The sequence below is a fragment of the Ictalurus furcatus genome, chromosome 5 (genome assembly GCF_023375685.1).
Source record: "Ictalurus furcatus strain D&B chromosome 5, Billie_1.0, whole genome shotgun sequence".
NCBI classification, from domain to species: Eukaryota; Metazoa; Chordata; class Actinopteri; order Siluriformes; family Ictaluridae; genus Ictalurus; species Ictalurus furcatus.
Genome location: NC_071259.1, coordinates 21,124,726 through 21,136,574, shown reverse-complemented (window position 1 = coordinate 21,136,574; position 11,849 = coordinate 21,124,726). Strand labels below are relative to the sequence as shown.

At 35.9% G+C, this 11,849-nt stretch overlaps 1 protein-coding gene across 1 annotated transcript; it reads left to right on the top strand.

Moving 5' to 3' along the window:
- Positions 1-1,128: 1,128 nt before the first annotated feature.
- Positions 1,129-8,616, top strand: alx3 (ALX homeobox 3). Its single transcript, XM_053623921.1, has 4 exons — positions 1,129-1,456; positions 7,192-7,469; positions 7,748-7,873; positions 8,266-8,616. Exons 1-4 carry the CDS (start codon positions 1,129-1,131, stop codon positions 8,614-8,616), a joined length of 1,083 nt encoding a protein of 360 aa, XP_053479896.1.
- The last annotated feature ends 3,233 nt before the right edge of the window (positions 8,617-11,849 follow it).

Here is an 11,849-nt window from a genome sequence, read left to right as displayed (position 1 = left end):
CCCACAGTAACTACTACTACATTTACTACTTCTACTAATACTACTACTACTGCTAGCCTATTACTACTGCTAATAATAATCGTTTTACTATTAGGCCTATTATTATTATTATTATTATTATTATTATTATTATTATTATTATTATTATTGTTGTTGTTGTTGTTGTTGTTGTTGTTCATGTTCTTCTTCTTCTTCTTCGTCTACTTATTATTATTATTATTATTACTATTAGTAGTAGTAGTAGTAGTAGCAGCAGTATTGTTATCGCTGCAGCTGCTGCTTTCCTTGTTGTTGTTGTTGTTGTTGTTGTTGTTGCTGCTGTTGTTATTGTTATGTTCACATTCATAATGGCTCCTTATGCCACTAGCTGCCAGTACAACTCGCCAGATTGGCCTACTATTTGAAAACAAATACATAATTTCGTATTCTCTTTTCTAGAAAATAATGGTATGTCTATAAAAATGGTTGAACAGAAATTGTGGTTCTGCATTTTATCTAAATGTTTTAAAATATAAAACTATATACATGTAAAATATATCTGTAAAATACAAGGTTTTATTCATACAAGGATTCGATTAATTAGAATGAATATTAGAAGATTATAGCCGGTTGTGCTTCTTGTTTGACAGTTGGGATGTGAGTTTTGCACACCACTTTGATTCAATGTTTATTTTTTTTTTTATTTTAATTTTTTTTAATAACTCTTATACGCACATCTCGTCACGTTTGAAACAAGGATCCTGACACTCATTGTTCACCACCATTTTTTATTATATAAGCCTAGGTGTGATTTTCTTGTCAAAAACGCATTCACAGGCTCATGGTGAGCCCTTGTTTTAAATTTCTTGCTGAAAATGTTCTTGAACATTTGTTTCGACAACATCTGCTTAGACAAATAGTTAATTGGACAGACAGGAACTCCACGTGATTGAGTTCTTGCTAGATTGAATCAGACCGCTGCATTCTCTCTCCCATACTTCTCGTTTCACGGCTCTTTGTTTCTGATCTCTGAAATCCCACCCACTTGAAAATGGAGACGCTACAGGGGCGAAAACGTCTCCCTCTCTCGAGCGCGCACAAACCTTCTCGATGTTAATAGCAGCCAGCGCGCGCGCTCGGAGCGCCACAATGGAGACTGAGAGCTGTTTGTCTTTCGCTTCTCCTCCGAACAGGACGACGCCAGAGCAGTCTCCAGGTCTGGAACATAATTCAGCCGCTTTCTTTCAGTGCGACGAGCTGCAGAAATCGCCACACGCTCACGTCGCGCAGAGGCACGCTGGGCGCGCGGACTTCTTTACTGCGCGCTACGCTGCGAACGGCGCGCACGCGGACTTTACGCACAGCCTCGGTGCTTCCTCACCTAGAAAACACGGCAAGTACCTGGAAATCACCGCGACGGACCAAGAACCGTTATCCATAACCGAGAAGAGCCCGTTTTACGACAGCAGTTCCAATGGTGAGTGACTAAAGCGAGAATTAAAGGCTCGGCTTTGTTGAGACTTCAACTGCTATATCTAGAGTTATAGCACATAACGACGTATGTACACAACAAATAACAAACAAATACAACAAACAAACAAACAAACAAATAAATAATAATAAGAAGAAGAATAATGAACACGGATATATTTGTTTTGTTGAAAGTTGCTAAAAGTTTATATTTCTGCTTTTGAACACATCATTTTAATGTATTCTCTAACATAGGTCTCTAAAGAATGAACAAAATGTATTACACGTAAACCCAACATCTCATAAGAGTATATAATTTATGTGCTAAAAGTTCAATTTAACAGTGTCTTTGACAACGTGGACAGTTTTCTGTGTAGGCCTGCTGCGGTGCGCTTATAAATAACACCTCATAAACCGCGATTACAAAATGTTGAAAAGAGTTTAAACACTTTTAAAAAGTCGTGGATGCATGGCCGTGGTATACGCTTTTATTACTTTATTAATTAATATTCAATTTAAAACATATATTTTATCATTGTACTTTGTTTAAAGAACGTGCTTCGTTTTTCTAGCACTAATTATTTGTTAAAAAACAAAAACAAAACAAAAACACAAAATACACACCACGATTTGTTTTTATCATGCAATAGATGCTTTAATAATTTGTACTGATGAGATTTGAATTATGAGATCGAATTTTATGCATTACGTAAAAAAAATATTATGGGTTGGAATTAAGCATGCTTTGGAAATAATAAGGGTGAATGAAATCCAGGCTATAATTGTTTAAGTGCATTTTAAACTGCATCTTACGATTTGTGCATCTTTTCAGAGAATAAACTTTAGCAGATATCTACAGTAATGCATGTGCATTTAATGCCTGTTATTTAAAAAGACAAGACAATCCTTCTGTCGGTTTATTGATAAGGTTTATTTGAAATCAAATGATTTGATTGGTTTTATCAATAAATTGTTTATTATTATTATTATTATTATTATTATTATTATTATTATTATTATTACTACTACTACTACTACTACTACTAGGCCTACTACTACTACTACTACTACTACTACTACTACTACTAATAATAATAATGAAATATTTTAATATGGTCAAGTATTTAAAATGATCTAAAATCACTGATAAAATCTTTGGCTATTAAAACAGACTGCGCAATACATTTGTGGTCAGGACCAAAATGCGCATTGTACATGTAGTTAATAAGGCATTAAGAGCTCAAACTTTGAAAAACTATCAACTTGCTCCATTTTCAAACTAACAAAGCGGCTCGCTCATTGAAACCAGGTCCAAACCCTGCAAATCAAATGACTCGAGCCATGGTTTATTATTTTTCCGAATTGTCTTAATTAACAAATTAAGTGTCACCCAATTTTAGGATGAAATTGGGGGTTTTCAATAATACCGTAATAATTATTTTTTCATTGTTATTCATAGGCTATATTTGCTAAACCAGTTGCGCAGTATTGTGGACAGCGGTGTCCTTCCTGTTCAGCTCTGACACTGTGTCACACCGGGCATGTTCTGAACACAAACAGCGACTTCCGGTCGTTTCAAATTACGATCTGTAGGAATCTGTCAAAGGGAACTCGGTCAACTCTAATACCCCAGTTTCAGTTTATATGTTGAAAAACAAACAAGGAAATCTTTTTGAGTCTGTTTGAGCATTGTTTGGAGCATTAAATGTTTAAATCTACCAATGGTAAATTTGTCTGTGTTGCTTCAACGGACAGAACGACAGTCCATACTCGTGATGATCGAGTTTTTATGTAGTTTTAATTGGGCAGTATAATTAAAACATACCTTATTAATGGAGAGTATTGGCTGATATAGCCTGTGCAGTAATATAAGAAGCTCACAATTAAGATCTCTGAGTTTAACCACTGAAACAACACGCACTCTCAGTGGACTCGGATGTGCTGTTTATCAGCCTGATAAATATATCCACATTTTTAAGCAAGGACAAAGATTCAATACATCTCAAATCTGCTGTACTTCTCATTCTTTTTTGAACTTCTCATTCTTCCTCATCCATTTTTCATAGGCTATCACTAACAACTTTCTCCGAGAGTGGCCTTACATTGGAACATTAGCAGAACCAAAATGATGGATGATTAAGGCTTTTTGTTTACAAGAAATAAGGATTATTTATAGGTTTCCTCCATCCATCCATCCATCCATCCATTTTCTATCCTTACTGGGTCGCGGGGAACCTGGAGCCTATCCCAGGGAGTATCAGGCACAAGGCAGGGTGCACCCTGTACAGGGTGCCAATCCATCGTGGGGCACAATCACACACACATTCACACATCCATTCATACACTAGGGACACTTTTTTGGACATGCCAATCAGCCTACAATGCATGTCTGTGGACTGGGGGAGGAAACCGGAGTACCATGAGGAAAACCCCTGAAGCACAAGGAGAACATGCAAACTCGGCACACACAGGGCCGTGGCGGGAATTGAACCCCCAACCTTGGAGGTATGAGGCAAATGCGCTAACCACTAAGCCTATAGGTTTCCTGTTTAATGCATATATATATAATATATTTAATGCATTAATGCATATATTTAATGCATTAAAGTAAAGTAAAGTAATAATACTTCAGATTACAAAATGTAATATACAATCTGTCAGTTAATATAACTTAGACACTGGTGAATAATATAGCTTACAGAAACCAACAAAAGAACAAGAATTTGGCTACATGCTGTACGGATAGCCTGCAACAAATAATATTGTGACATTTAGCCTACCAAATTATGTAACACTCTTGGTTAATTTCAAATGCAAATACTCAGTGTTTGATTGCGATCTTTAGTGATTTGAAATGACTAGACGTGTTATAACATTGAGGACATTTTAGCACCTAAAATTTATTGATGGAAAATATCTTTGTTACTTGTTAAAATCACAACCTCTCCTGTTCTTAAAAGAATTCTGCTTTATTTTCTGGATATGATGCACGGACCTGTCAGGAAGTACTTTCCTAATATTATTAAAATTGTTTTAACAGAAACAGCAAGCAATTTTTAAAAATGGACAAATGACATATAATGACCTAGAAAAAAAGGCTATTCAAGAATGTTTAAGTGTTTATTAGATATTTAAGTGTTCCTAGCTTCCTTAAAGGGTTCTACATGGAACATTTTACTTGGTTCTCCATTAAACATTTTAGCGTTCGCCCAGAGGGACAACTAGAGGGTTCTACATTTTTATAACTACACATAAAACTGTACTACATAACAAGCAACTTGGTTTCGATACAAAATCCGTGCTATTGGATGAACAAACCTCATTCCAGTCTGACATAAATGAAAACTGAAAGAAATAAACACTTGTGAATTTGTGTTTTGTTTGTTTGTTTCTGTGTTTGTTTTTAATTTTGAGCTTAAATGCTGAATCAAATCAGTGTCAATTCAGATATCACTGAGTGGTAATTTTCTACTATAAATTTATTTCTCATGACTCATCTCTACTGAGTCATGGAAAATGTAAGCCCTAAGGGTGCAACATGTATGATTTGTTTATGTATTAACTGTTTTAACCATTTTAGTATTACAAATTACCTGGAAATATATGAAGGGTCAGACAACATGGTTGTGTTTACGTGTACCTCCTAGTCTTGTTACGGACACTCCCCCAAGGCCCCTTCACTTCAAGGCAAACATGGGGGAATCTTTTACATAAAGAACAAGCAATTTCCAACATTTTCAGATTTTTATTGTCATTTATGAATGAGTTTATGTGTCTGTATTTAATAGCAGAATAGCAGAATATTGTATCGAAGTTTAGGAATTACAGTTTATTGCTAGATTGGCAATCATGCTCATTGTCAAGAATATCTAACATATATGTTGGTCTAACACAGAGAGATCAGTGAAAGTCAATAAATGTTCTCTAGCAGGCTAGAAAAGCAACTTTATTTTTTGGCAAACACAGAAATATTTATTCACCTCTCATGAACACAATGTTTTTGGACTCAAGCCCATCGATCTCTACATATATGAAGATAATCTAGTCCACTTTAGGGGACAGTTTCCCTCAAAAAGCACTAGACATCTAAATTAAAAAACAAACCCCAGATATTTCTCCCCCACATTATAGTAAACATTATTTTATGTTTATGGTTGTGCAAATCCTTTAGTTCTGTGTTTATGCAAACCAAATACAAAACCACATTTGTTTATTTATCTTTGAAAATCATTTGTTCTCAGTTCTCTGGAGAGAGTCAGTGCCAATAGACAATTCATATCACTGCATACTTAACATCTCCTGAATATAGTCCGTTTGCATCCTATTTATAAGTGAACATATTATTTATTTAAATAATAGTTTATATGCATTTACTTTATCAAATTCAAACATTCAAAGAAATAATAAAAATGACAGTAAAATATTATTATACTATTCATTAATATAATACAGTAATGTACTATACCATACCATGCCATACTATACTATACCAAAATAGTACAGAGGTGCAGTTTGAAGCATTCTTCACAACTCCTAGTTTGAACCTGAGCTCAGGTTACTGTGTTTCACTGGTTTCCTGCTACTTCCCAAAACATTCTAGTAGATGGATTGGATAGTCTAAATTGTCATTTGTGTGATGGTGTCCCATCCAGGAAGTATTCCCACCTCACACCCAGTGTTCCCAGAATTAGCTCCTGATCCAAGTTGACCCTGAAACTACAGTATATTGTATTATATTATACTACACTACACTACACTATACTACGCTACACTACACTACACTACACTATACCTCACTATACCACACTATACTACACTACACTATACCACACTATACCACACTGCACTACACTACACTACACTATACCCCACTATACTACACTGCACTACATGATACTACACTACACTACACTACACTATACCACACTACACTACACTATACCACACTATACCACACTATACTACACTACACTACACTATACCCCACTATACTACACTGCACTACATGATACTACACTACACTACACTACACTACACTACACTATACCACACTACACTACACTATACCACACTATACCACACTATACTACACTACACTACACTATACCCCACTATACTACACTGCACTACACGATACTACACTACACTACTCTATACCACACTATACCACACTATACTACACTACACTACACTATACCACACTATACCACACTATACTACATTACACAACACCACACTACACTATACCACACTATACCACACTATACTACACTACACTACACTATACTACACTATATCACACTATACTACATTTCACTACACTATACTATACTATACATTTTTCTTACTGTTCATCATTACATTAAATTTTACAAAAAAAAAAAGCAGTCTGTAAATATCTACTTTACGTCTACATTTTTGTTGGTTACTACGGATTATAACAAACTGTACAATTTGTATAATGTTAAGAATAAGTTAAAGCACTTCAGCTTTAAAGTTAATACACTGACGTATGGCCTTCACAGGTGGAGAACTGCTTTCTGTCTTTGTATATGCATTTAGCAGTGTTATAATTATATGTGTTATATATTGTGAAAACAGGCTGTTATTTTGGGTAAGCTTTTACACACACACACACACACACACACACACACACACACACACACACACACACCTCTTCTAATTTATATCTTCTGAAGGTTTATAGAGAACCAAGTCTTGCCTTGTCTCTTCTGTCCTCAGTGGGGGAGAAGTCATTGCCAAAGCCTTTGGCTTATCCTGTTCTGGACTCTGAATGCTGTGGCAAACTGAAAGAGTCTTCAGATGGACTAAATGAAGGAGACTCCATCGCAGACTCAATCAACTTGTCAGGCAAGAACAAGAAAAGAAGAAACCGCACAACATTTAGTACCTTTCAGCTGGAAGAACTGGAGAAGGTCTTTCAGAAGACACACTACCCAGACGTGTATGCACGGGAGCAGTTGGCCCTGAGGACTGAGCTCACTGAAGCACGAGTGCAGGTACTCTATGAGTCTTTGGTACATAAATCTATCTAAACACACTGACATTTTGTTTATTTAAAATCAAATTACGTAACTGGAGTTAGAAAAATATGTCATCTGATTATTTTTTTGAAAGGATCAGGACCATCAGTACCATAGCCTTTTCAAAGATATACATGTGTTAATGTTATAAAGTTGAACAATTTTAGCATTGTAATATAAAATTTATATTTATATTACTTTGTAAGATAAAAGTATTTCTATAATCTTTTGTCTGTTTTGGGATACTTTGACAGGTGTGGTTCCAAAACAGAAGGGCTAAATGGAGGAAGCGGGAGCGATATGGCAAAATGCAGGAAGTGAGAAATCATTTTGCTGCTACATATGATATCTCCCTGCTCCCTCGCTCCAATACCTACCAGGTACACACATACAATGAGTACACCATAGATGTGTTATGAAGATGACACCCATTTTCATACTGCTGATCATACAAGATTATCATGTTAAGATATTTAGTGAAATATTCTATAGGTTATTTTGTAATGATTATTTTTTTCTACCAATAAAATTGTGCAGCAAAATGTTCATGGACAATACTTTGGTCTATTTGATTTGATTTGATTTGATTTGATTCAACTGATTCATGTGTAGATGTGTGACTGATCACTCTGTGCATTAATTAGGAAGAGTTGAATTGTCTAGGACTACTTGATTGACTACTACTAATTGAAATCTACTGATTTCAATTCTGTCTCAGCTTAATACTTTTGCATGTGTATTTTTAACATTTATCATCTGTCTCAACTCATAGATGCAGGGTAACCTGTGGCCTGGAGGAGGATGTGCAGGAGGGGCCAGTGGGGGCTGTGTTCTGGGCACAGACAGCATGCCTTCTTCCTGCATGGCTCCTTACCCTCATCCCCATGCACACCCCCATGCTCATGGGCTTATGGGAATGTCTACATCCCCGACTCACCCTCCTCATCATCCTCATCCTCACCATCCAGGCATCAATGGCCTGTACTCCCTGCACAGCTTCCAGGGAGGTCTGGGGGCTCATTCCTTTGAGCCCAGCCCTGAGTCTGACTACAAGCCTTCAGGCCTGGTGGCACTGCGCATGAAACCCAAAGACCCTGGCAGCCTCTTGTCTTGGCCAACGTGACTGATATTTAATTAGGACTGAGCCAACATATAATCAATGGATTCACACAGAAATCCAAACATTAGAGTTTGGGACAGAGTCCATCTCTGATCGAGCAAGAGAAACAGTTCCAGTCCTAATCCTTTACTAGATTTGCAGTTGATGTAATAGTAATAACAAAAATAAATGCCACCTGTATATGATGTTTATATGTTTCTATATGGGAGCATGTATTTTGTTACTGTCAGTCCTTTTAAAATATGCAAGGTTGCTTTAATGTTCAATTTTTAAAGAATGTATTCTATGAAATTAGCATAATTGTCCAAAGACAAGGGTGACATTTTTATTTAAAGTAGTTAATCACATATTTCCAGTGTATACTGATTTTTATTGTAGTATGACAGTCAGTAAGTGGCTTTCATGTTTCAGTTGTGCTGCCATTAAAGTTAATTTGTAACTACAAAAATCCTTTCCCCCACCTTCCCTGTTAATTCACAACACACAGATCCACATGACACATGATAACTGCATGCTTATAATATTCTTGTATAATTAGCAAAATTTAAGCACTTAGCAAATGGTCTTTCTGCATAATGATAATAATTTAACCTTCAGTATTTCGAAATATTATGGTACAATGGATTCAGAGCAGGCTACTCTTTATTTTTTACTGTATGTAGTGTGTACTGCATGCCCATATTATTTTACAGCGAGGACAATCCTTAGTCAATGTAAAAAAGGAAGTAATGTGAGTCTATCTTAGTTCAGGGGGCCTTAAGATATCAGCCGATATAAGCAAGTGCCATTTAAAAAAAACTGTTTACTCTTTAAACAGTATTGAAGTTTATAAAGCTTCATATTTAATATCAGTGATGCATTTCAGGGCATCTTTCCTTTCATTAACATTAACTGCTTTCTCCCAGCAGACATTTACTGCAACCTTAACGAATGATATATTTACATTTACGGCATTTGGCAGAAGCCCTTATCCAGAGCGACTTACCTTTATCTCATTTATACAATTGAGCAATCGAGAGTTAAGGGCCTTGCCCAAGGACCCAGCAGTGGTAGCTTGGCAGTGCTGGGGCTTGAACTCCTGACCTTCTGATAAGTAACCCAGAGCCTTTAACCACTGAGCCACCACTGCCCCTATATAGTAACTTTTTGTATAATAACAATATAGTTATATACCATATTTCAAGGTGTTTGGAAAAGATACAAACTACAACCCATACTGAATGAAATCTGACAATCCTGCACAACCTGGTATTTTGCATGAGGAATTATTATTGGTGCTTCTGGAAAAATATTTTCTTTTTTTTCAATCCTACCTATATAGATCATACATTAACACTAAAACTCATTTAGAAATCCATTACGATTTCAGACTGTTAATACTCTTATTTTAACCATGACACCTTAATCATGCAACATAGATGCAGGAAGCACCGGGCATCCACTGAAGTGCAGCATGGCCGAGTAGGTATGTGGTACTGCACAGGACAGCTCCATCTGGATCTAATGACTGCATGCCAGTCCTGTCAGCCACTATTTCAGTATAAAGAATAACTAGGCTGTAACTCTAAAATAACATACTACAGTTTTAAGATGTTCATAGCCATTTTCGTTGTTCTGATTATCTGAGTGAGCCTTAAAGGAGGATTGCTTCAGTATTTCCATTATAAGTTAAACATCATATCTGTGCTGGACCACATTACGTGCCAGTCTGGCATACCATGTAATACTGTAGTGAGAGAAAGGACATGTGTTTCCAATAGAGGGGAGAGAGAGAGAGAGAGAGAGAGAGAGAGAGAGAGACACACACACACACACACCCTCCACACCCACGGCTTAGAATTCCAGCCTGGTCCTTTGAGACAGACATGCTTGCTCCAGCTACACAGGCTTTGCTCCTATTAATGTAATCATTTAAGAAAAATAAAATACAAAAACAAAACTTTTGTGAAATAATTTCTGAACAGATATATGGAGTAAAAAATACTTTTTTAATGCTGTTGCCATTAACAGGTTGTGCTTGCAGCAAAATAACTCTTTGTGCTTAGGCAGTAGCATTGGCCTACTGTACATGGCCTCTCATATTAAATAGTTTTAAATCTTCAAATGAAATACAACATAAAACAAAGGCAACCTGAGTAAACACACAATACAGTTTTTATATTTATTGAAGCAAAAAAAAAAAAAAAGGTTATCCAACACCTATCTCCCATGTGAAAAACTAATTGCTCCCTTAAACTTAAAATCTGGTTCTGCCACCTTCAGCAGCAATAACTGCAACCAAATGCTTCTGATAACTGGACATCAGTCTTTCACAAAGCCGTGCTGGAATTTTGGCCCACTTTTCTTTGCAGAAATGCTTTAGTTCAGCCACACTGGAGGGTTTTCAAGCATGAACTGCCCGTTTAAGGTCCTGCCACAGCATCTCAATTGGTTCAGGTCAGGACCAACTTAACCAACTTCATGCTGTTGAAAAATTTCTATTTAAATGTTGTTGATTGAACAGGGTTTGTAGTAATCAGGCCTGGTTGAGTCTAGTCCAACTGAACCCCATTATGAATGCAGTTTCATAGATTTGTGGAATTAGTAACTACGGGGGCAAATACATTTTCACACAGGCCCAGTTGGTATTGGATAACTTTTTTTTTTTTGCATCAATAAATAATCATTTAAAAACTGCATTTTGTGTTTACTCAAGTTGCCTTTGTTTTATCTTAGATTTTATTTTCTGAAGCAATTTAGTATGAGATATAAACAAAAACAGAAGAAGAAAAAAGCAAATACTTTTTCACAGCACTGTACATAAGCCTATAATAGGTCACCATAAACCTATTTTTGTATACTAGTTTGGCTGTTTCTGGAAATAAACATTAATCAAATATTTGAAAATGATCATTTTTGCCTGACAGTTCTTTGAAACATTAGTTGAAAATGAAAGAAAAATAAACACCAATTTAGAAACATAAAATCTGCATCACAAAAGAAGAGACAGACAAAATAAATATATACATTATTATTAATAATAATACTTATTATTATTATTATAATATTGTATTTACAGTACATAAGTACGGGCATATTTGCAAGTCTTTTTAAAACTAAAAACACAGGTGGCGACATCTCTTGGACATAAGATGAACATGCTGAATTTGCTTCCCGTAAAGGTCACCAGTATCAGATGTAAAATAAAACAATTTGCCCCATTTTTTGCAGAAATGTCGGGCATTATAATGACTAAA